Genomic DNA, 25,439 nt, shown 5'->3' with positions numbered 1-25,439 from the left:
TTCCAAATCGCCTGTCGCGTCACATTGGGAATTGAGCTGGAGTGGACTTCTACTACACCCTCTCCTATCTGGGCAACGATGAACTCGTGCTCGTGCTAAAGCTCGTGCTAAGATTGGTCTGTCCGAGCAAGGTGAGTTTAGTCGTCCGCTTGCTACCTTATTCCAAGGCCGGTCGCTTGAACGCGAATCCAGGGTTTGTCCAGCTCATGGCTCTGGTGCCTGCAAGGCTTCTCCTCACCTCAATGCTGCTATGACCACGACTGACCGTTCTCTGCTTCCGGTGCACTACAATTTCAAATTCTCACTCTCCTTGTTCTTCACTGTTATTCCCGTGCTCTCTGTGAATCACAGGGTCCTTGACGATCAAGCCATCATGTTCAGCTCCAAGAAAGCCACGGAGACCAATGTCCTGGATTCTGTCTTACAAGATATCATGGTCTCTACGGGATCTCCCTTTGCACAACCGCCGGCTGTTGAAGAGGGATGGGATGAATATACTAGGACGATGTCGGCTCATAGAAATGGCACTGGGGCCAGCGGCTTCCGGGAATTTTTAGGTAAAGGGAATTCTGAACTTTTGGATTGGGAAAAATACTATGGAGAAGCTTCGTCTCGATGCAGTACAGCACGAGTGTTGTCATCACCCCCAAGAGCAGAGACAAGCCGGCTGTCAAAGCGCGAGGGTGGGCAAAAGGAGAGCTTAGAAGAGTACCCGCAAGGACTGCAGTTGGCACTGATTATCCTCGGAGTGTGCTTGTCTGTCTACATTATCGCCCTCAACCGAGGGATTGTCAGCACGGTATGATTGAGAGGGTCACTGTTCTCCCTCCTATCTATCATCTAATTCGTCCCAGGCAATTCCTCGTATCACCGACCAGTTCCGCTCCTACGATGATGTTGGCTGGTACGGTAGTGCATATCTGCTGACAGCTTGTGCTTTCCAACCATTATATGGACGAATCTTCATGTCATTTCATGTCAAGATTTCCTACCTGCTGGCCCTCGTCGTTTTTGAATTAGGATCTCTCGTCTGCGGACTAGCACCGAACTCGGCAGTGCTCATAATCGGCAGAGCCGTTCAGGGTCTCGGCAGTGCTGGCATTGTCACTGGCTCCTTCGTCATTATCGGACATTGTGTACCGATGGTCAAGAGACCTGTATACTTCGCTTCTGTCGGTTTGATGTTTGGACTTGGATCTATGACCGGTCCAATCTTCGGTGGTATTTTTACTGATCTCGTGACTTGGCGGTGGTGCTTCTTTTTCAACCTTCCAATTGGCGGTGCCACCATCGCTGTGCTTCTATTCTTCGTCAACGCAAAGGAGCAGTGCATCAATCGTCAACCATTCTTGCAAAGAGCTGCGGCGCTTGACCACATGGGGACCTTTATCCTGCTTTGTGGATTTGTGATGTTCTTCCTGGCACTTCAATTAGGCGAAGAGGTCATCGGGTGGAACTCGGCGAGAGTGATTGGACTGCTTGTTGGAGCTGGGGTGGCATTCGCTCTGTTTGCTTTCTGGGAGTGGTGGAAGAAAGATGCTGCTCTGATTCCTGTTCGCATCGCAACACAGAGAACCGTCATTGCAAGCTGTCTCTCCGCAATCTTCATTTACGGAGTCATGACGATCCATGGCTACTGCCTTCCCATCTGGTTTCAGGCAGTTAGGGGCACAAGTGCATTGGAGTCTGGTGTTAACATGATTCCTTACATGATCGCTAATGCTCTCTGCAGCCTCTCGGCCGGCATTGTCGTATCCAAGACTGGCTATTTTACCCCTCCTGCTATTATTGGATGTGCCATTGCCACTATCGGGTGTGGATTCGTCAGTACCTTGAACGTTGACATCTCCACCGCTAAATGGATCGGATATGAAATTTTGGCTGCGGGAGGCCTTGGTATAGCCGTACAGATTGGCTTTACTGGTAAGTTGAGTGGTTTGCAAGCGCTGGCTCATAGGTCTAACTTTATTCACAGCTGTGCAAACTGTGGTCAAGCCAGAAGAGATTCCCATCGCCACATCCGCAATCGTTGCTTGCCAGAGTTTAGGCGGCGCCGTCTTCGTCTCTGTTGGGAATACCATCCTTCAGAACCAACTTGTTAATGGTGGCACAACTGGAGTTCTTGCACAGATCAATGTTGGTGAAGTCATCAATGCAGGTGCTACGAGGTTTCAAACCATTGTTCCGGAGGAATTATTACCTGCATTTCTTGTTCTGTACAATGCCGCCCTGCAGAAAGTCTTCTACCTTGCCATTGGCTCGGCGGGGATGGCACTGTTGGCCAGTCTGCCTATGGAATGGAATAGTGTTAAAGAGAACAAGGAAGACGAACCACAAATAACTGTTTGATGTGTCGGAGAAGGTGTGACAGGCAGGCTTTGTATCCCATCATCATGGTTATCATCACAACAAATTATGCCGTTGCTGTTAAGACATCATCTTCAGTACGAACAAGAAGGGTCATATGAGGCAATGGGAAAGCGCTTCGTCGAGCACATCATAAGCAATGCGACACGGGAACCATGTCGGCTTGTCAGACACTGTCCACAAACAAGGAAGACTCAATAATTCCCACCCAAGAGCAAAGAAAGGTCGATTCGATCTCAAGCCGATCTGGTAGCCACTCTATCAACATCCGAATTCATAGGCGGCGAGTTGAAGCAGCCTAACTTCACGGATTCAAAGAGGACTTTCTATGACACAATGAATCAGGACGCCAACCAAGCAGTCCACCTCTTCATAAGATCTTCTCGAATCCGGTGACTAGAGGGACATTGGGACCGGCTGAGATCTTCGCGGAAACCTTCGCTACTCCATAGCCTGAAGCAATGGACACAAGCATCGTGTTATTCGTCGTCATCGTCCGCCTAGCCACATGAGATGCTGGCCGAGTCAGGTCACGGTTCTACACTAAAAAGACAGCGGTTTGATTCAACAACTAAGAATAACCTCGCTGCCGCTGTTCATTCATACCAGGCGCAACCACTGGGTCGGAGGCTACCTAGCGCTGTGCGATACATACCGCTGATCGTCTCTGTCTTAGTAGAGAACAACCCGTTCCTTGTAAACGGACAACGAATGAATCCACCTAGGAAATACTCACACTCCGGTATTGATGGTATCGTCTACAGCAATAGCATCAACCACAGCAATAGCAATAGCAAGAGGCCGCAGGGAAAAGACTAACCTAGCACGAACTCCCCATGTGACCCAGAGCAAAATGATTGATCCATGCCGCCAGTTTTTCTTTTCTGACCCTTTGAGCCAGTGGGTCAAGTACAGCAAAGCAAGGGTCTCTCGCCAGCTAAGCTTCGCGCCGATGACTTGCATCAAGGCAGATTTCCCTAGCATTGGCATTTCCCTCCCATCTAGCCCGTCTTTTTTTAAACCTGTTGATCATATACGTAAGAATGAATGAATGCAAGAGCAAACCAGCGGATGCGGCCCCAGTTTTTCATACCGTGTGCCCTGTTCGATTTTCTTACCCCCCCCCCCCCCCACAAGGCCTGCATGCGACCTAATCATGCCCAACCGTGTCGCACTTTAGTCACCTCCTTCCAGTGAGTAAGTAAGCAAGCTCGTAAAATCTTCGTACTGCTACTTTGATATACCTTGTGTTATCCCCACAGACAAACCAAGCACTAGTGCGTCCCCTTTCTCTTCCTCCTCAGGAATGGAATGCCCCTCTCGTCTTGCTTTGCCTCGCTTTGCCTGCCTGCCAGCCCGGCCATGCCCCCACCCCAATATAGGCAGGCGGGTAGGTAGCTTGATCGTCCACCCCATGGTCATGGTCATGGCCATGGTAAGGGTATGGGTGTCCTCTCTCTCTCACCTCCTTGAGGAGGGCAACCTAGCAGCAGCTCGAATCCGGTCGTCCTCCGGCCTTTGGGGGGTTTCTCCTCTCTCTTCTAGCGGGCAGAGCGGAACAGCGTAGAGGGAGAGAGGGATGTGTGATGTGTAATGTGTAATGTTGTGATCGATAGAGGAGAAGAAGTAGAGAAGATGAGTGGGAGTGGGTGAAGGGCAGTTTGGCGGGTTTTGTCCCGTGATATAGGAGAGGTCTGATCTGATCAGGTCAGATGAGGTGAGATAGTTATTCTTTGCGTTCCAGGGGGACGCAAAAACTGTCCTTTCCTTTTTTTTTCTTGTTTTCTTGAAAGTCGGGGCATCTTCGTGGGTTTCTGGGGGGCCGCCTTGCGTGCTCCTGGTCCATGTATCCGGACAATATGGCCGGCCATACCTTGAAGTCTACACGTTCCCTTTTCTTCTTCTTTATTATTTTCTTGAAGTCTTCTGCACGGGCAGAAGCTTGGGATGGTTTTCATGTCCTCAACCCCCTTTTTCAGCCCCGCTTCGGCGCCTTCACGCATTTTTTTGGCGCTTCGCTTCGCTTCTCTTCTCTTCTCCTCTGCCCTTTCCCTCAACTTTAAACCGGTTTTCCATTCTTCGGCTTGAATACCGGCTTTCCACTTCCCTTCCCAGCTTCAGCCCTCTGCTTATTTAACTGACTCCTCTTCGGCCTAGCCTTCTCCGCCGCCTCACACAGGTTCGGCACCTCCCCCTCAGCTTTACTGTTCGTGTCGACCACAACCCTCCCGACCTTAAAATATTTCTCACTGTTCGCGTAGAAGCTGCTCCACCTCTCCACCTCAGCTCTGACCTTCCTCCGCGCCTCCCTCAGCTCCTGCTCCCTCCTCACCTTCTTTTGCCCCCGAGTCAACTGTTGACCCTCCCCCTCCTCCTCCTCCAGATCTTCAACAGGGATATACATCCTCTCCACCCCCTTTACCTCCCCCCTCAAATGCTGCAGATCAAAACACCCCGTCACAAACGCCCTCGTCGCATCCCGTCCGGCAAAGACATGATAACTTCCCCCCGGTCCGTAGGTCTGCGGTGCAACGGAGACGTCGTAGATCGTCCCGTTTAGAGCCAGGTAGATCGGTAGGAGCGGATCGGTCCCGTTGTAGAGTGTCAGCTCCGAGGGGGTCAGGAGTAGAGGACCGCGCTGTACGAAAAAAAAAAGTGTTAGGATCGGAGAAGAAGTGAGATTGTTTAAAGGAGGGCAAATAGGGGAACCTACAATCCATGCTTTTAATTGAGTGGGCTTGGTGAACCAGGGACGGTAGTGAAAGGTCAGTGAGTCGCCGGAGGTGAGGTAGTAGGAGAGTGAGAGGGAGACGGCGAGGAGGGTGGTTAGGGTGCGGACGAGGTCCGTAAGACTGATACCAGCCCTGGTCTTGCTTTCTTTGCTGGTGGTTTTGTCCTGGTTGGCGGAAGCTGAAGAGGGGGTAGGGGAATTGCCCGAGGTGGTAGATTTCGTGGTGGATCTCTGTCGTGGGAAGGTCAGATTGGATTTGGACCTAGACATTATCACGGCGGAAAGCGGAAAGCAGAAAGCGCTGGGTGAGAGAACGGTAGACGGACTCTACGCCATCGCCGACCGTAGGTCTCCGGAAGCAGGATAAATCAGAGTTAAAGGGAATGGCTCGTACATAGAATTAGGAAATTTTTAAAGTAAAGACAATCAGTTAAGGAGATTATCAGAAATGTATTATAACTTTATTATTTTTTCTTTAAGTTAAATTAATATTTGACTAAAAAATTTAATCTTTAAGTTTGAAAATAAATATTTAATTATAAAATGTTAAAAGTAACGCTAAAACTGCTTCTGCTATCTATGGATGTCTGCACTCAATCAAAATGATTGATTTGGTAACTTGTGCAGAAGTTGTATCCAACTCCTGTCCAAAGTTCAAGTGCAATCTTACTCTGGTGGCTGATGGCGCTATGCCTGTTCCGGCATAGCCCTAGGTCATGTGACGACTACTGAGCTAGCGGCTTGGCAGCAATTCAACATAAAATACTAATTTAATAAATAATCTTATCAATTAAAATAACTAAAGATAATTTTTAATTTCTAATATGTTATAAATCATCTTATATTTTAAAATATAATCTATGTAGGTTATTATTTTAGAATCTTAGGAGTATAAGGGCAATAGAATAGTAGAGAGTTGATAGATTAACCTATTGAGCGCAGAGAACTAGAATCTATCCAGAAAAGAGAGAGATCTAAGTATTGTACTAAATACTACTTAAAGCCCTTTGATGCGTAGCACAACGAATCTCCTGCGTAGAATGATGCAGAATCTACCAGAGCCCTTATGGCCCTTATACGTGCGCAGGGTACGCGCTTCGTACGCGCTTGGCATGCTTAGCGCGCATCATAACTTGAAGTTGCTTTTATTGTTGAAGTTCTCACTCTGTGGTGTTGTGCATACATCTATCTAGGCTGTACATGTACAGCCAACTTCTCTTGGCAGTTGCGGCAGCTTGTGCTGCCCTGCAAGGAGGTTGCTGGCCATATGGCCGTACCAGCGTTAAGCTGTATTACTCGACATTTATTTATTACTTTTACTCTCTAGCTCTTTGGTTAGAGAAATTTATTACTTGAGCTTGGCGGTGCTTTGACATTAGATAAATAATAAATGATCAATGAAATTTCAAGGGTTTAATATTTCTTTTGTCAAGACTTATATCTAACTATCAAATTCCATTAATATGCGGCCCTTCTTGACTCCTTTTTGTTGCAAATTAAACCCTCCCTGAACACTCACAAAGCTTCCCGTTCCCGTGGCCTTAGCCTCCTCATTCTACCACATACTTCTACATCCAACTAGCTTGTGTAGCGTGAGGATGATATGGATTGCAAGAGAAGAACGATCTATAATTCAAAAGCTTTTGCACAATCTCCATGATGAACGCCGCAAATTGCAGCCACTCCTCTAAGGAACGAAACTACGCATACAACTTTATGCCTTGGATTAGCCATCATGCTTTCCCTGCACCTTTGCTCTGATGCCCTTCGAATCTAGCTTGGGAAATCCCACATGATAATCGTGCTCGAATTGGACGTCACTGATATCGGTTTCGAACAGCTTCATGTCATAGCGCATCATAGCCGCGATAACGAGGAACAGCTCTGCATGAGCAAGATTGATGCCAATACAGATGCGGCTTCCTTTGTTGAACGCCATGTGATACTTTCGTTTCCGTGGCCCATCCGGACCCAGCCACCGATCCGGATTGAAAGTCCACGGATCGGGAAAATTAGTCTCATTTGTATGTGCACAAAGAGTTGTCATGCTCACGGGCGTGCCAGCAGGTATGCAGTACCCTTTGTACATAAGAATTTCCTCTGGGGCGATGCGGCAAAGTCTTGCAGTGACTCCGAAAGATAAACGGTTGGCCTCAGCAACGACAGCGTTGAAGTACGGAAGTTGCTCAAGCTCTGCCCAAGACGGGGCGGCGGACAACGTTTGAAGTTCGGCTCGAAGGCGAGTCATGACCTGGGGATTGGCCAGAAGGTAGAAATGCGCAACAGCCATGGATTTGGCGGTAGAATCCGTTCCTGTGTAGATTCGAAGTCATCAGCTTCAGCCCAACAGACCCAGCTCCGATGGATATACCGGCCATGACTAAGAGAACTGCCTCGTGCTCCAACCGTAGTAAGCTTTTCTCTGCTGATGGCAAAGTGGGATGATCACGCAGCTCATAGAAAATGGATCGCTTGATGCCTTTCCTGGCGTTCTCTTTGTCCTCAAGTACTTGCTGGATCTCGCCACGAATTTTCTAGCCTTGATGTCAATTGTGGGGCAAGCAGCAGGTAGTAGGACCTACGGTGGAAAAGTCTACCATGTCTCTGACGCCAGGTGGCATGATTTTCTTCGCTATCGTCGTTGGAAGCATGTTCAATGCGTCAACGATCCATGGGAAGTGCTGATTGAACTTGATTCCCAACAGTAGCTCTGAATTATTACGTCGCATGGTAGATGCCTGCACTTCGTCTGCCAGAATGTTGTCATCGTGTCCAAAGCTGTAGTGGGAGACAACACTGGTTGAGGTGAGCAAGTTCCATGAGCGTTTCTATGCTTCGGCTTACTCTAAGGCAAACCCGTAATAGACATCAGACAGATTCACTGGTGTATTCTTTTTCTGGCGATCTTCCATGAGACGGCAAAGCTGTTCCACCTTTTCATTGATCGACGACTCGAGGCTCATAACACTGTTTTTGCTGAAGAACGGATTCAACGCCTCGCGTCGCCTTCGATGGAGGTCGTGTGTTCTGGTTCCCCCAATCGACAGCGAGACCGGTAGTGTTCTGAGCTGGAACGCATACTTGTCTCGTTTGCGGTGAGATGGTGCGTAAATATCATCGAGGAAGTCAACATCGTTGATATGCACCTCCCAAGGCGTAACTCGTATGATCGGTCCTGGATTTGAGAATCGGCAATCGAACGATGGAGTGGGTCTCATACACGTACCGTACTGCTCGTGTAGGTCCTTTATCTTCCACACAAACTTTCCCGGCTGGATGACGTCGAAGTAAAACTCATACCAGGAGGTCAAAGCAGCAAGCTTTGGACCGGGAAGCTTGGCGAGTGGACTAAGAAAGAGCCTATACACCACGCCATATAGGAGCCATCCAAGCTGGAGGATACATACGGCAGCAACTATCTCAGCCCAAGACGCCAGCATCCCGTTTGTTGAGGCTGCGAGAAGTGAGGCCTGGAGGCGGAATCAGCGATAAGAGGAGATTTGTTGCTTCAATGGGTGACTGGAAGTGAATAGAGAGAGGGTTACTTAGACAAGAACGTCGATGTGAGCAAAGCCAGGGTCCACTGGTTGAGGATTTTACACGACGGTCTACAGAAGAGTGGTAAATCTTTGTCTCAAATATTTGACAATGAGAACAAGAATCATGGAACGATGTTTGTTCTACCAGGTACATACTAGTGTCGGAAGCAGCAGGGACGCTTACGAATAATCTTGAAAAGTGTTCGATTGCAAGGGTGCTACAAGTATACTAGTTACGTTAAAGAACCGACAACTGACTAACCTGAATAGTGACCTTAGCTTTTGGCCCCATATCACTCGGTGGGGTGTTCATCAGATGTCCGGCAGCTAAATTTTAGGCACCCAGTGCGTCTTATCACTCTTTAGTTCCCGGCTCCCGACATGCACATCTCTCTATCACGCCAGACAGTGATTCAATTAAGAAAGTCCGATCCACGATCACATCCTGACCGCATTCGTCCAATCAATTGTTCTTCATCAATGGCCAAAGCTCTATGACTACTTTTAGACTCCGCATTTCACGGTGTTATAGCAAGCAGTATGCTGAATGACCCATTCTTGTAGGGTATTCCAGTTCTTGCAACGGCGCTGCTGTCCATCGCCAGCAAAGAAGGTGTCCAATGGAACATAAAGGGGCGTATCGTCGGCTCTACAAATGATGGCTTGCCGAAGAGCATCGTAGCAATGGTTGAGATGGCGTACCACGTGAGTACGATTCTCAATCTTTCCGTCCAGAAGATCCGCCACGGTATCCCGTATCGTAATCTGTGCAACATCAATGAAGGATAGATTGCAGTTGTCAATGACGAGCTCACCAAGCAATGAAGTTGATGAAAGCCGTCAACGACGTAGATACCCTTGTCTGTATCATCTGGCATGTCTCTGGCAATGGGCCACTGGCGATCCGCTGTCCAAGCCTTGGGAAGAGCAACAAAGCCATTGATTTTGTACCTATCCCAAGCAGAGTTCGCAGTGGCAAGATCACTGGAGCTGTACTCGGTCAAGGTTTGTAGCGTTTGCCAGGTCTCTTGCATTGACTCGAGCCCCACTGTAACTGTTTCAGCCAGTGCTTTGAGCGGCTGAAGGATCATATCGCACTGTAAGCGTTCTTACCCAAACTCTGTTTCAAGTCGACCAGTCGTATAATCATCGCAACGTTCGACAAGCCAAGGAAAACAAATAACAATGTGATGGCTCCAAGAAAGAGATACCAGCTCTTCTTGAAATGCAAGACGGCTGACGACTCCTTCCAGCTGGAAGACTCCAGAAGACGACTCTCATCGCTTTCTGTGTCGATGTCTCCCAATTGCTTATATGCCATAGTGGGCTCTCGGGTACAGAGAACAACCGATGTGGAAGGCGATGTATGTGGAGGAAGAAATTGAACTTGAATTCAGCGCTTTGTAAACTTGTTACAAGTTGGAGTAGCATGTTGCGTCTGTTCCGAGATCGATGGTCCTTTCTTGGTAGCTGCAGATCCCAAAGAACATGCTCTCAATCGAATGGCTCAGAGAGGAAGCTTCGGAGGCCCTGCGGCCCCCACATTTCATGCATAAAAGCTGCATATTTAGGCTCCCGGCATGTCCATCCCGCAGGTCCATGGTTTAAGATTAGCGCGCAGTCCCTAACGGGGGGGCGACACTTGGCGAGTCAGTAGATGAAACATCACGTACTTGTAGCTAGGTCGTAGATGTAGATCCGAGGTTAGGGTTTAATGAACAGAATTAATTGCAAAAGCTGAATAAAAGAGTATAACACGAATGCAAAGCAAATCAGTAGATGTACTTGGCTTTGCTAAGACAAGTAAAACAATCAAAGTGAAGTATTTACAGTTGTGAAAGTATTTATTAAGTATGAGAGTAATGATAAACTTGTATAAACACTATATATTATTTTAATATCTTTTATCTTTGATAATATATAGATATAAGTTAGTTAATAAACGTATTTATCAAATACTAAAGAAGTTCTAGTTGATTTAAGAAAGACAGTCTTCCCTTAAAAACTGACTCGTCCGCTGTCCTGACTCGTCCGCTGTCCTGACTCGTCCGCTGTCCTGACTTGTCAAGTGTCTCCCTCATTAGTTCTAAACTATTGATCCTACGAAAGTATCAGCCTATTGAGTAGACATATCACGATAGAACTCCAACAAAGAAGTCCCCTTTTGCACGCTATCACATGTCGATTTCGACATGCAATGCGACCTGAACTTCAAATGCGCCGAGCACGCTACTCGATCCATCGCCTATAACAGGGATAGGGCCAGCCGATCTGCAAGGCGGAAGGACCGTGCTACTACATTGCGTAATATCGGTATTTCGTGCATTAAAACTATCAAAGGTAGGCAGATCATATTCGCGTTCCAACATGGGGCGAAATTTGCCACAATGTTGGAAGCGATCGAGTGTATCTGATTAGGTTGTTGGTCTCCGGGACTTTTCCGGAAAATTGCAAGCACCCCATGATCCGGACCCCGCGGTCTAGAATTGAGAGTTCTCTATTTGATGTGCGAATTTCACATCAGGCAGCTGAGCGTCGTCTTGAAAGCGGGCTTGTGTTGTACAGGATTTTCGTTGAACATAGGGTGACGATCCATCATATCAATTGTGGTGCACATGCATCCTTGTCACAATGATGTTAAAAGTCGTACGGATTCAGCTTCCGAGACCGTGCCCACCAAAAGAATGGCGGCGTCATTATGCATATCTATCAGTTTGTGAGCACTTGGATATGATAATTAAAGAGCGAGCCCACCATTCTCTTCGAACAGCAAGGCTCGTCCAACATCAAGCTTCGCCAATAATATCTCTTGATCTCCCAGTCAAGAAAAATTCCATCTCACTTCTAGCATATTATGATGCTACCTCATTACCTACTTGCGTTGGTCATTGCCATCATGCCCTTTGGTGCTTTGGCGGGCCCAGGTCAGTTTCTTGCCGCTAGCTCCGGCAGGAGAAATCGGCTCATACTTTCTAGTTGCTCGACCTGGAGACGCTGTCGAAATTCCGAGGACTGATGGTTCAGTCGATGTTGCAGAGCTATGGAAGCGCTCTGCTGGTGTTGGGATTGAAGTAGAAATCCCAAGAAGTGATGGTTCGGTGGACGTTGCAGAAGTGTGGTGAATCAGTTTAAATTTGCTCATAGTCTTATGGACTGTGGATGAATACCAAAGGCACACTTATATGTGAATGTCTTATAAGATACCATTTTAACCAACCTGCGTAACGGCCAGATCTGGCTGATACCATTCTGGCAACAGGAGGGTTTCTAAAAAATGGACTTATTTCAGTAGTTTTTCTCATCAGGACATCCTTTGAGATGGCGGCTCTCCGAACATTGGGTAGAACTCGAGCGATATAGCTCAAGATGATCCTCTACAGCTGGATATCCTAGACGTAATTCGGAACATTATGTCTCTCATTTGAGAAAGATGTTGAATTGATACGCAACCTTGATTGAGAAACTCCACTGTTAGGACGAAAGTGTTAGGGACGTGGCTCACTCTAATTTCTATCTTATGTACACCAACATCGTTGTCTTAGCTGAGCTCGCCATCTCGAAGTCTATTGATGAAAGTTACCAAAGTACTCGGCGAGAGACGGGACTAAGGATCTTAAGTAGTATGGCTCGACTAAGCTACTCGAATCATTGCAGGTATTCTGTTCATGTCGGTGGCGCCTACATACTAACAGATTAGACTGAAAAATTCAGCTGAAGGTCATCCAGATAGGTATCTTTCAACACAGCTCAAATCTGCGAATCATCCTCGTGAGCTCTGTTATGCGAGGCCCCCGCTTTTCACGGCGGTAATGCTGCTATAATCCCGTCTTCTTCTAGCGGGCTGTAGAAGTATGAGATACGTCGTTTTTAATAATGATTCCTCTTGGATGTGTATGTTTCTGCGCCTCAATGTCATCCATAGCATAAACTTCGGTGGCGACCTTATGATCCTTCTGCTGGGCAAATTCAGTCTGTGACAAATTCGTAGTGTTTTCAGACTCCTTCCGCAACTTCCAGTTCTTGGGTCGGAAAGACCCATCGGATGGAAATGATCGCAGTGACAAAAAATTCCTGAAAATTTTCGATATATCGCCCGGTACTATTTCGCCAAACAGGGGCCGCAACGTTGGTAAGCAGGCTGCGATGATGGTCAATCCCATCTCAACCATGGACCAATACATATAGGTAGACATAAGGACTGCCGAAATCCGTGAGTACGCACAACTGGCAACATGGCGTTTGTAAACTCACGGATTCCTTGCGAAACAGAATAGCTATCTACAATGTCAGTCAGCATTAAACCGTCAATACTTTAAATGATTTCAGGTCATACCGTTCAGCTGTTGAAAAAATATCACAAGACGGGTCACTCCCGCCGCAATGGCTCTGTTCTAGTGTGTTACTTTCCACCACATCACAGAAACATAGCAGTGGAGGGACCAGCAAGACTTACAGTGCGCCCAGGAAGAAGACTGCTGTAACAGCCAGCTTGCGAGCTGGAGACATCTTCAGCTTCCAGACCTGACGCACAAATCAGCAAGATGATATCTCCCCCCATATCTCGTTCGGAGCTTACCATTGGTACCGGTAATGCCAGTATGAGACCGTCGGTGACTACGTCCGAGATCGAGAGCGCTTTCAAGAACATCACTTCGTTGGAACAATGCGTCAAGAAATCATTTAGAGTTGACCAAACAGCCCACGGATTGGTTCCGCATTGGAAAAGGACGGTAAAGAAGAAAGACACTGTCCAGGCACAGACAATGGCTATCAAGGTTTTTGAGCAGACATCAAAACCCACCCCTCGAAAGATTCTTCTATAGAAAAAGATCACGGAGAGCTTGACTGTGCCGAATACAAAAACTTGCATTAAATTGAAGGCCCATTTCATCTTGAAATTCGATCAGTCTGAATATTTGAAACAAAGCTCTCAAATCCACTGACCTTCTCTGTGATGATAATGGCTCGATTGAGAACAAACATGAAGCCCATAGGGCCATCACCCAGTGGCGTGGGTTGACCTAAGGCATCAACAGCGGAGCCTGTGGTGATCGAGATGTGAGAAGAAACAGTACTAAGAATAATGCAAAGGCCACTCACCAACAATCAACATTACACCGAGCCCAATAGTAAGTACCTACCAGGCGCCGAGTCAGCAATGAACTGATGAATACGCAAGGAAACGAAGAAAAGCTTACGAGAGAAGCCAACACCAACCAATCATCCGCGCAGATTTTGGTTGGCCTTGAGAGCCTGACGTAGAATCGAAGGGAGACCGCAATAGCAGCCAGTGAGGGTAGGACTGCGCCCACGGCAAGAATAGATCGAGGCGACACCGGCGAAAAGTTCGGAATTGGAGTCATGATGTTTGACAGTTTTGAATTGACTATTTGGTTTGAAAAGTAAAATCCCCAAGGATTACTATGGAGGCCTGAGTGAGAGAATTTGAAAAAAGCTATCATGGGATGTGTGAAAAGAAAAATATTGGAGCGACGTGCAACTTGCCTCGAAACATCGCTCGGGATCTGCAGTAGGTCCAGCATGACGATACAGCCATCCAGAGCCTTGCCAGGCACATGAAAGCAAGCTAGGCAAGCTACCACAATTGAGAAGCAGTAAGCAGATGTCGTCCCCATGATAACGCATGCAATAGCCCCGTGATGGCAGAATCATGCATACTAACTAGTAGATGTGATGGATGATGCCATTCCGTCAGGCATGGGGCCGAAGGGCCGGCATTGTCCCTTGTGGCTGCAAAGTCCGTGGGGGCCGAACCGCCGTTGGTGTAACTTACACATACGTAGTAGCAAGGAAGATGACGAGAATTCTGCGGGTGCATGGGTGAGTTTGGGAACACAATGGTGGCCTGACGTCTGAATACCACTGTAAGTACACAAGAAGGTGTGCATCAAAAGTCAACATCATTGGTGTAAGTATCTAAATAGTGCGGGAAAGTTAGTAATTAAGTCACTTCTCCAACCTGCACCTTCTCTGATTCTCCGACCACTTACAGAATGACTTCCTGCAAGACGATACGTTCCATGGCGATGCATGCTGGGATGGCTCAGGCCTCGGCCTTGTCACGCAACTCTGCTTCTTGAGGACTCCGATGTAACTCCTTGTTGCGATTTCAGCGCCGGTGTAAGATATTGACCTCGTTCTAATATCAGTACAATGCTCTTTATTGCATCTTGCTTGGTTGTGATCTTGGTTGGCAGTGATTTTGGCATGGTCTAGCAGGTTCGCTCTGCTATTGTCACTCAAACACCGTTGTCAGACGTAACAGAATTCCCTATCACCGAGAAGCAAGAAACGTGAATCTCTGATCTCTCTGCATCGCCATAATGGCGCTCTCCGATGCTTCTTACTCTCCGTTACAATGGAATGACGGTAACAGGAAGACAAACAGACTGCACACATCTCTGTATGCCCTTCATTCCTGTTGGAAGGAGACTCTTTTGTTTGTTCTAGCTATATCGACCACCCTACTCTCGATAGCGGTTTTCGATCGGCGAGTCAAGCTTGAAGCTCCCAAATCTGAATACAGTATGTGACCAGCCTCTGAGATTTTGCGAGTTCCTAAAATCCACCAGCTTCTCAGGAATTCTCATGGACTCAATTCACATGGTGGTCAAGATACAGTTCATCAAGACCTGAAGATGCCCCAGTGGTTGATCAAGCTTGGGACAATATCATCCCAGCCCATGGCATTGTCGCTGTCGACCACACTTGGGCTGCTGAAAGACATCTTCCAGCATCGCTAAGCCTACCGAGTGACGCAACCAAAGGAGTCTACATAATCGATGCCTATCACCAACTTCACTGCCTGGTACGTTGGTTTCCAGGTTTCAGAAAACGGCTGACAAGGTGTAGACGATAATCAGAAAAACATTCTATCAGCTGGCCCGTCGCGAGCCTCTGAGTTATCCGCTTGGCCATTCAACACATTGCTTCGACAGCATCCGTCAATACGTGGTGTGCACAGCTGGAGATACTTTGTTGTATTCGTGGGGTCGAAACTCGACTGGTGATGGTCAGCTGAGGAAGTGCAAAAGCTGGAAGGCACTTCGCAATTGGGCCGCTCAAAATACTGCCTGCTACCGTGATGGTACTGAGCCAGTTCCTCTCAACGAGCATTTTGGACACTGTGATGGTGGGAACGACGGTCTGGTTCTCGACAATGAATAGCGAACCATATATACGTCATGATATGTGCTGCATCAGAGGGTCGTGCAAAAGGACGTCCGTCCGCGCAGAGCCTGTTCCGCTGCTTCAGACTCTATGGTTGTGAGACTGAGTAATAAATTCCCCACTGTACTTTTTTACACTGCTCTTCGCATGCGATCCGCATGCGTATCATCTGCTTAGTATATTCAATTGGAATACATCTACTTGATCGAAGTCTCTCCACTGCTCGCCTGTCCCCAGGTTGCTCTCTGACAAAATGCTACAGGGAGAACCAGGCTCCTAGGAGAGTCAGGCTACGCAGGGGGAGAACAGTGAATAGCTCTGCTGCGTGGTCGCAATTACGAAAGATAGACGGCTTGATGATTTAAAGACGTTTACGAAGACAGAAAAGGTGTATGAGGCATTAGCCATATGTGTCAGTTGGTTTTTGAGCTATCGTCCAAGAAGCAGACAGACAAAGCAGAGGAAGCTCCCTATTGACCTTCGAGAGCACACACCTCGTTATCTAGGCTTCCTTGGCCTTCAGTGCTTGTCCATGGCGTCTCGTCGTGTTCATGTATTGGATGATTTATCCGCCTCGGTGGCGAACAAGACGGTCTCAGCATTTCGAAGGCGGTATTCCTCGCAATAATTCCTCAGGTCATGTGCGTTTGTGTCCTCGGCGATCTTGCTGAAGTCCTCCACGTTGTCAGGCCGAATGAAGCATCTGATCCCGGGAATCAGATGACGCTGCACGTCAGTGTGCAAGTCTTCCATCAACCATCTGTCTGCAGCCTCCAGAGTTGCACCGAGCGAGGCAAGCTTGTCCTCAATCACTGAAAAGTCATCGTTCTCCTTGACACGCATGTCAGCAGCCCAGTCGTGTTCTTCGTAGTAACAGAAGTCAATCAAAATCTTGAGAGTGGTGTACGTCATTTCCTTAATAGGAATGACTTCAGTTGACCCCTTGCTTTCAGATCTTGACGCCCAGGGCCCGTGGAACTGCGTCCTGCAATACATTGACCGGCTAGCCAAGATGAGTTTGTGAGCAGAAATCGTGCTCCCTTCGGCCTCGAATTCTACATCCGTCAGGATGTTCTCTTGCCATAGCTCTCGTAGCAGGCCAAACGTACTCTTTGCCGCACCAGAAGAGGGGGGCGTGATTGGTGGATAATAGAGTGATTTGCAACCAAGATCTTTGAGCAGTGACAAAAAGCGGCCTAGAAAGGGTTGGACCGTCATCAGTGGTGGTGCGTCGCACGGACTGTCCAGTAGCAACTTCTCGAGGCTGGTCCACGATGTTCTGAGAACTTCGAGAGGAATGGAGCTTGCAACTGTCGCCTCTATGTTGAGCCACATTGCAGTCGCCGGCTGGTTGAACGTTGCTTTACTTTGTTGTAAATTGGTTTGAAGAAATTCATAGGTTCTGCGCAGATCTTCGATGAAGCTTCCAACGGTAGCATCATCTATGAATCGGGCAGACTCGGCAAGGAACGCCAAGTGCTGCCACACCGTAGCGCAATTTGGTTGGCCATTCAACCCAATTTTTACAAGCGAAATCGTTGAGGGTTCAGGAAGTGCAAACGGAATCTGGCTCCAGCAGACCGCAGCGTATTCTCGACTAACAATGTCCCTAAGGCTGAGAATCCGTTTCTGGGACGCCAGTATTCCCATTCGAAGTCTTCGGAATTGTGGCTCACGTTCTGACACCGGACTCACAGGGAATATAAGCAGGCTGGCCATACTTTTCCATGCAAACGGATCCAAATCAGTCAAGGTTCCTGTGTTCGTGCAAAGAGGTTGAAGAACTGTTTCAATATCATGTGTCGATGTTTGGTCATAGGAACCGCTTAACCTGCCCTGTAGAGCAGTAGACAGGCGAGATAGTCTCTGCCTTTAAACCTGCCCTGTTCACGACAGCGGATACCAAGCTCCTTCCAGGGGGACAAATGGTGTTCGACCCCGGTCATCAAGAATTTGTCTGTGGCCTCAGCACCGAAAGCGGCGGAAAAGACAGGATCAGTGTGATCGAAGAGTTCGGAAGCCAAACATAGTCTGCCATCCCTCCTGGCAGCGAGGCGGTAGGCGGCTAAAGGTACCAACAGAGATCCTTTTTTGTTTCTGTTGCCTGTCTTACCCTTCAACGAAGTGCTATTCATTATGGCGTCCACCAATCTAGTGTATGGCTCTTTGTTCTTCCCACCTATGGAATCTGGAAGGTTCAGAAGAACAAACCGTTCAAGCATTCCGACATCGTCAATGCTGGCGTGTTGGTGATATCGATTAAACATCGTAAATTGATGGTATTCTTTGATCCACGGGACAACAAAAGCGGAGTTCTGTGCTAGAAAGGCCTCTCTCGCGGTTAGGTACCCTGATTTGGAGGAGATACGCGGCCACACAGGAAGATCTCTCGCACTTTCATCCAGCAGCTGAGGATGGCTTGCAATGATGTTCCGGAAGGTCTTGTTGAGATTATTAGTAAAGTGCTTATTATATCAGAGTTATGATTGTTTTACCTTGATGTTTTCTTCCTTCACAGTTGCCCTGACAAATTCCTTCAAGGTTTTGCCCTCTTTTCCTGCTAGCAACTTCAAGCTTCGTATCAACCGATTTATCGAAGCTAGATCAAGCAAAGACTTCTCGGCACGGCGAGTAGATGCAGGCAGGGTCCTTGAGTCGACAATACCTAGACCTTTAAAATCTGCAAGAAGATTGACCTGTTCACGAATCGCAGACTGCACAACACAGGCGTTGTTCCAAAAATAGTGGAGGCTGTTTATTGCTGCTTTGCCGCCATGAGTACGAACCAATAGAAGAGGAAATTGTTGAAGAGAGTTCAAATATGCCTCTTTCGGCTCGATGGCTGCTTCCATAGATACGGTGATCGAGTTTATGTAGTCCCAGAAGTATACAAGCCACTTTTCTGACGCTGGACCGGGTGCCCATGATCCCTTGAGACCCAACACCGTACTAACATCGCCTTCCGCCAGGGTCTTTAGATTGAGCAAGCCAGAGTCCAAGATCTTGCCCACAAAGCTTGCGTATCTTGTTTCATTGCCACAGAACAGGGAAGCAGCGAACGAAAACAGTCTTTGGCATTCAGCGTCCGCGACAAAATACACCTTGTCGCTGCTCATCCTTGACCTCAACGAAAGTGTGCCTAATCCTCCGTCCGCAAGGGGGAGAATTGGGCAACCATCAAGTTCGACAACTTCGTCTGTAGTCGTAGGCACGATGTAAGATAATAACACATCTAGAAAATCTTTGTCCATTTGCTTCGTTTTCTCAACAAGCTCCCTCGCTCGAGTAGATCTGAGAACACCTCGGACAATGGCAGGAGTCAAGACTTTGATCTGAGGGCCTTCTGGTGTAGTTTTGAAATGCCCCCGTAATCGCCAAGGTGGACATACCAAATTGTTGAGACAATTAGAAAGGATCGGCCGAAGAGCATTGGACTTCTGGGTGTCCAAGGTATCGAACAGTGCAGCCTCAAATGTGACTAAATTAGGGGGTATACGATTGCTTCGACCTCTGCTTCTGAGTTTGGTAACTTCCTCAGCCGCATTTACAACGGGAAACAGTCGATAGCTAGACGATCTTATCTCTTTCCAGAAAGAAACGCGGATGAGATCGGACAGCTGTTCTCTGCCGCTGGTTCCAGTCGGAAAATAGTTGTAGACGTCATGGCCAATCTTTCTTCCAATATCTTCGAGGAATTGGAGATAGACGCGCGGCAGTCTTTTCTCGAGGAGCCATTTGTTCCATTTCGAACCAGAATCCTGTGAGCTCTCCTCGATTGTGATGTTCTGACGGTCGCCTGAGAGCAAGAATGTGGCGTGGATATGTACTGGTAAGTTCGACTCAAATTTGAGTGGAAGGCAATTGAAGAACCGTGACGCCAAAGGTTGTAGAGGAGATATGGCTTTGTCTGCTGAAGGTACAAGTTCGGCAATGCCACATTCAACATATTTCATCCTACGTTTATGGCGGTCTTGCAGGTCTTCTTGAGGGTCGAGCACATCAACTATTACGCGCCACCACTGCTCGGTCGTGGAGATAAGTTTTCCATGCGGACTATGCTGCTCTACCAGGACATGGGCCCAGTCTGAAAAGGCACCGCTCTGCGGCCAAGTCTGACGTCCAACTCTCCATTCGAAGTCGGCGCCACCCTTGATACTGAAGTCGATGGTTTCGAGGTTTCGTAGGAACAGGAGGGCCAAGCGAGCTTCATCAAAACACTTGTGAAAGATTCCAATTGTCGTTGACACATCGGGGGGTCGCCGTGATTCTAGTAATTCAGAACCCTGACCTTCTTTACGCAGTGGGAAGCGGAATATTGTGCCGTTGTAGGAATCTTGATCGCTGTTGAAGCCCCATAGACCCTCGAATGGAGCTAGCTGGTCATAGCAGGCTGATTTGATCTTAGCATATTCCAAGAGTATACCAGGTTTCTTCTGCTTAGTGAGGTAATTGAAAGGTAAGCGAGTCTGTAGGGGGCTGGTGGAATGGTCAGTACAGCGACCAATCAAACGTCTCGGAAGTGCACTTACTCCAGGATCAGAAGGAATCTCCCGGATAGAATCATCGGTACGTCGGTCCAATGATACATTGTCTGAGACCCTCGTCCAAACTTACCAATGGAGTTTGGGTCATCTCGCTTACTTCCACGTCCCACACGCTTCAGGCCTTCAAAGTTCTCTTCTGTGAAGACTGCCATCAATTGTGTCAGTATCTATAGAGAGTGTAAGTACAGAGCTTACTTACCCCCATTGTTGTGGATCAGTAGCGAAGGTCCCTGGAGGTCCCCCAGCTCCTTGGTGAGCAAGTACTTCGTATCATAAGTATTCGGGTCAATCAAGAAGTTGGTCTCGGACGCGGTACCGCAGTCATCGGCGTTAGCAAGATATTCATGAAAGGTGGATTCTCTTGTATAACGCTCCAGAGTATCCCTAATGCCGTCCGCAACCTCCTCACGCTGACAGAACTCATCATCGTCAAGATCTGTGATACCAAGAACTCCGTTCATCAACAAGACGCTCAGCGGTTCTACCATCAATCGGTCTGCGACGCTTCGAGAGACCTTAGGATGCACTATGGCGCGTTCTCCCGCCGAGAGCCAAGGTGTGTCGTTGAAAACCAAATCACTGGTATCACGAAGCATACCATGAGTGTCAGGCATCTTCAACCCCTCGAGACGACTACAGTATAGCAAACTCCATATACGGGTCACTTCGACAGCTACATCGAGCTCTCCTTCATTCAAAGCCTTCTCAGAACCAAGAGCGTTTAGCACACTCATAAGCTGTTCAACGCTGGGATATTTGTAGATATTCATCATCTTCATAATATCTGTGTGAACATCCCAGAATCGTGGTTCCACTGTGTAGAGATACGGCCTCAGCTTTTCGCCACCTCGTCGGCACGCTCTGTCAGCACGGACCAGCTCCCCAGTACTGCTTCGGATAAAGCTCAGCTTGAGCAGGCGTTCTGCGCAACGTTCCAGCAAGTGATGTTGACGGATGTAACAGAGAGTTTGTTCGAGTGATTCGAGATCAAAGGCAGCTATACTTGCAACGAGCTGACGCATCAGCACATCAACGTCGATCTCACACTGCCAGCCTAATATTGGCCTCCAACTTTCATGAATCTGAAATGGCAAAACATGCCATACATGGCCGACGATGAGCTTCTCGTCGATGTCTCGGCACTCCGAGGGAGTTGTGAAGGAATTAGATTTTGCAGGGCTTTGTGCTGGCAGCCATTTGGTACTTCGAGCGACGTTAGCGAGGTCAAGGGCCTCTCCAGTATTAAGCAACGGCATTGTGAGAAGACTCTTGGCCCGAGAGGCGACCGCAGCAAACTCCTGCCCTGTTCTCCCAAAACATGATATGCGATCGGTTATGACTCTTTGATCCAAGGACCGCATAATCCCGCACTGTGCCAGAACTGGCCCAAACCGAGTGTAGAATTGTTTCTCGGGTAGACATATCTCATCTTCAAAGTAGAGACTTCTAAGCGCAGGTTGCTGGGGATCCAGAACATCCGTTGGGCGACCGAAATTTAGGTTTCCATCATTACTTCGTGGCGTTAATGGAACGACTTCAAGTTTTGATAAGCAGTTTCGCGCATGGGCCGAGATGTGGTAGTAGTTTTGGAAGAGCCTATTGACGGCTTCGAGGCGAAGTGCTGAACTCAGGCAGTCGTAACTGCCACTATGCAAAGCCGGTATGACCACTTCCTCCAGTATTTGTCCATCGTTCAAGCATTTCAATAGACCTAGGCCTTCGAAAAGTGTACTGAAGACCTCCTTAGTCATGTCTATAAAGACATCATTTGGTGACGATGGTATCGGCACAAGCGTTTTAAGTCCAATGAAAGTGACATTGTTGATATTCATGTTCGTCCACCACCTCATTAAGGACGTGTCGGCACCGTCCGCTGGCCACTCAACCGCTTGAAAGATCCAAAGGCTTTTTAGCACCTTTCGGTCTTGCTCGGTACTCGTGTAACCTGGGGACCAGTACAATTGCTTCAGTAAACGAAGGACGGCATATTTGATTTCTTCCGCTTCATTTCGCAGTAAGGTACCCCGTTGGGCGAGAAACTGGAGAAAGTTTCCAAATTTGTTTCCGTCCTTGATACCTAGTGATTGCTCCTTCTCCGCATAGCCAAGTAAGCGTTGTTGGATGTCAACATCGAGAAAATCGTCTGCTAGAATGTTTGGGGCGTTCTTTGGATTTGAAGCAAAGATTTTTACGGAAATGTTGTTTACCTCGCCAGGACGGAACCACGTCACAAAACTCGACGCTTGCGCAGGAACCAGTTTTCAAAAACGGGATCCTCGAAGCGGTACTAACCAGAGAGACCCAAGGGCCGCCAGGGGCAATTCGTTCAGGTGGTACTGTAGCATCCACCTCCAGACCAGATTTAGCTTTGATCTCCCGTTCTCATCAAGTACGACACTATCGCCAGATCCATTGGCAATATGTTTCAAGTAGTAGTCGCGAAGATCTTCAGGCTTCCGATAGCGAACCATCCGGTCATCCTTTCTCACTTGATCATGCATGATTTCCGACGCGGTTGCGGACAGTTGGTCTGTGTCAATGGTAGCCCCTGTTTGTTGTGTGAACAGTGTCTTCTCGAGATTATTTTTATGTAAGAAGACCGTCGACTGGTTCAGTGAACGAAATCTTCCGTCTTCAAAAGGAAATATCTCCAGAGTCCCAAGTTCTGTGATAGGAATATCGCAAACAAGGTATTCCAAAAGCACAAGTCTGGAGGGTCTGGATAGCCTGTCTACCTTCTTCGTCTGCTGAAGCAACTGGTAAAGCGTACGAGGACAAAGTGTTCGACTTCCTGGTAAACAGCGAGCCTCTTCGAAAACGTGGAGCTCCGCGAAAATGATGGGAAGATCTGCTTCACGAAAAGCTGTTCTCTCCTTCAAATGGGTTGAATTCAATGCCAGGAGCCCATCCTCGAGGGCCACGTGGCCGGCACTAGTGTACCAAACACGGAATTGGTTTTCAAACACTTGATTCACAACGGCTGGACACATGCCATCCCAAAGTTGTTGAGCATCGGACCTACTCGAAGGCCACAAGTGCGAATGGTCTTGCCTCGGGGTATTTTGGCATATATTCTGAAGGAGTTTCGCCCATGCCATTGGAATTAGTTGATCGAAGAGGAATTTGTTCCATTCTTTCGGCCTATGGTCCTGCACTCCACCATCATCAAGTCCATGCAGTCTGGAACGATCGGCAGAGATGCTAAACAACCCATGAATCTGGATAGGCATACCCGTCAAGCATGGAAGAGGCAAAGTAGAGAACAGACGTCCATCCTTGCTGTTGCTGGTGCTGCTGCAATCCTAGTAGCTGTGAGCTTCAGTTGTAAATAATGAAAGAAACACGAACCCTGAGGGGCGCCGCCACCGCAACCCAAGGAAACAATTTTTCTGAGGCGGCCCAGCTGTCAAGTGAAGGAACATTACTAGATCTTGTTACTAGGTTCAGCACGCCAAACTTTTTCTCGATTTTTCCTCCTGCGACTTCGTGTGAAAGATCCACCTCGTGGTAGATTTCGCCACCAGCTTTGTCTTCGTCGTTTATGATGCTTCTGAGAATAGTCCGGAGACGTCCTTCAGGCCTTTGGGGGATTAGCGTAAAGGCAAAATCAAACATGAAACGAGACCTACTCGGCTAAGCTATCTTTACTGGTAATTTTGACCTCAGTCATTAGCTGGTCATTGATAGACAAGACAATCCGGCGGACAGATTTCAAGAAAAGCAAGCCATTCGAACCCATATCGTCGGCGAAGCTGTCAAGCGCGTCTCTGACATCATCTGTAGTAGTCTCCTTGTTAGAGATCTCACTTACGGCAGCCTGAGAAGCAGTTCTGAGAGGTATTCGAATGATAGTCCCCATGAAAGGACGATCCCATTCAGTGTTTACTAGTGAAAAGCCATCGAGCTGGGTTATCATGGATTCATCCTCCGTGGAAGCTGATATGTCATAGAAGGGGCCTCCAGGAGGCTCAAAACTTCGTGACCAAGACTGATGCGGGTCAAAGAACAACAGATCACTTCCGGATAGAATCGAAGGACAGTCAGTCCAGTTAAAGACCTATAAATAGTTAGCATAGGAGAATCTACCTGAAAGATGCATCAAAGGCTCTCAAAAGTAAGAGCGTACTGAGCTGAACCCAAGACCAAATTTTCCAGTTGCAACCTTGTCCTGCAACTTTTTGGAGTCTCCCAGAGATGTGAGAGATTGAAAATCTTCCTCGGTGAAAAGCGCATTGTTGAACGCCAGCAAAGCCGGACCTTGGTACTCGGCAAGACCTTCATGAAGCAAGGGCGAAGTGTCATGAAAATGTGTGTCCAGGGTGAATTTCTAAACATGTTAGCATCGTGATACAACTTGGTGGGCGCCAGGTCCAACATACGACAGTCGAGGCACCAGCGTCATCGGCGTTTTGTAGCAACTCCTTGAGGATACCAGCGCCAGCCGGATAATCACGACATATCTTCCGCAAGGCCACAGTCAACGGCTGACGTTGAGGCGCCTGCTTTTTTGGCTGCGGTACCATTATGATGATGGCAGGTCTTTGAGGTGACGAGGTGGGCGAGCTGTTAGAAAGAAAGCTATACAGCTACCGCTAAAATCGAGTGGGTTGTAAAGAGGCAGGCCGATGAGGACTTCTGAAGATGGGAAGAGGTGTGACTCAAGAAAAGATTCAAGGGAATGGAAGGAAAGAGAGTGTCAAAAAAAACACCCATCAAATGGTCCAGTTAGACGTTATTCTGACGGGTACTACAAGATGGCCGACAGGGACTTCGCAGGGGAACTAGCGGACTGAAACGGTAGAAGAAGGTGGCGGAGCGTTGTTGCGGGTTGAATGTGTGCTCATTATGCCGGTGGATGTACAGTGCAATCAACCGCAGCTGTGACCAAAGAAGTTGAGGCACCTCGACCTGGGGCATCTTCGCCTGGAGTGCCATCCTTGTTCCCAGCAACACATGATATGTTAGCAAACACTCACACTGAAACACCGCCAGCAGGAAGGAAAGTTACAGTAGGCGACAAAATCACGAGCCAACATATTATAGTCGAATATCAAGATAAAGATCTCA

General features: G+C 47.9%; 6 protein-coding genes across 6 annotated transcripts; 1 reads left to right on the top strand and 5 right to left on the bottom strand.

Annotated features, from left to right (window-relative positions):
- Positions 1-250: 250 nt before the first annotated feature.
- Positions 251-2,349, top strand: EPUS_02909 (uncharacterized protein; the record flags this gene model as incomplete). The annotated part of the gene is made up of 3 exons (XM_007803996.1): positions 251-799; positions 855-1,923; positions 1,976-2,349. 3 exons carry the CDS (start codon positions 251-253, stop codon positions 2,347-2,349), a joined length of 1,992 nt encoding a protein of 663 aa, XP_007802187.1.
- Positions 2,350-4,426: 2,077 nt separating this feature from the next.
- EPUS_02908 (uncharacterized protein) lies at positions 4,427-5,368 on the bottom strand (the record flags this gene model as incomplete). The annotated part of the gene is made up of 2 exons (XM_007803995.1): positions 4,427-5,005; positions 5,081-5,368. The coding sequence occupies 2 exons, from the start codon at positions 5,366-5,368 to the stop codon at positions 4,427-4,429; spliced, it is 867 nt and encodes a 288-aa protein (XP_007802186.1).
- Positions 5,369-6,824: 1,456 nt separating this feature from the next.
- Positions 6,825-9,958, bottom strand: EPUS_02907 (uncharacterized protein; the record flags this gene model as incomplete). Its single annotated transcript, XM_007803994.1, has 8 exons — positions 6,825-7,411; positions 7,470-7,632; positions 7,681-7,894; positions 7,943-8,273; positions 8,325-8,568; positions 9,190-9,402; positions 9,453-9,685; positions 9,751-9,958. The coding sequence occupies 8 exons, from the start codon at positions 9,956-9,958 to the stop codon at positions 6,825-6,827; spliced, it is 2,193 nt and encodes a 730-aa protein (XP_007802185.1).
- Positions 9,959-12,470: 2,512 nt separating this feature from the next.
- On the bottom strand, positions 12,471-14,000 carry EPUS_02906 (uncharacterized protein; the record flags this gene model as incomplete). Its single annotated transcript, XM_007803993.1, has 8 exons — positions 12,471-12,835; positions 12,889-12,915; positions 12,971-13,023; positions 13,091-13,158; positions 13,214-13,528; positions 13,582-13,658; positions 13,738-13,774; positions 13,836-14,000. 8 exons carry the CDS (start codon positions 13,998-14,000, stop codon positions 12,471-12,473), a joined length of 1,107 nt encoding a protein of 368 aa, XP_007802184.1.
- Positions 14,001-16,377: 2,377 nt separating this feature from the next.
- Positions 16,378-17,547, bottom strand: EPUS_02905 (uncharacterized protein; the record flags this gene model as incomplete). Its single annotated transcript, XM_007803992.1, has 1 exon — positions 16,378-17,547. The coding sequence occupies one exon, from the start codon at positions 17,545-17,547 to the stop codon at positions 16,378-16,380; it is 1,170 nt and encodes a 389-aa protein (XP_007802183.1).
- Positions 17,548-17,654: 107 nt separating this feature from the next.
- Positions 17,655-24,895, bottom strand: EPUS_02904 (uncharacterized protein; the record flags this gene model as incomplete). The annotated part of the gene is made up of 9 exons (XM_007803991.1): positions 17,655-18,269; positions 18,324-20,304; positions 20,358-20,517; positions 20,572-22,607; positions 22,665-23,674; positions 23,721-23,952; positions 24,002-24,429; positions 24,499-24,699; positions 24,752-24,895. The coding sequence occupies 9 exons, from the start codon at positions 24,893-24,895 to the stop codon at positions 17,655-17,657; spliced, it is 6,807 nt and encodes a 2,268-aa protein (XP_007802182.1).
- Between the last annotated feature and the right edge of the window lie 544 nt (positions 24,896-25,439).

Source organism: Endocarpon pusillum (assembly GCF_000464535.1).
Source record: "Endocarpon pusillum Z07020 unplaced genomic scaffold scaffold2751, whole genome shotgun sequence".
Lineage (NCBI taxonomy): Eukaryota > Fungi > Ascomycota > Eurotiomycetes > Verrucariales > Verrucariaceae > Endocarpon > Endocarpon pusillum.
Note: the sequence above shows the minus strand (reverse complement) of the source record. Positions and strands in the feature narration are given on the sequence as shown.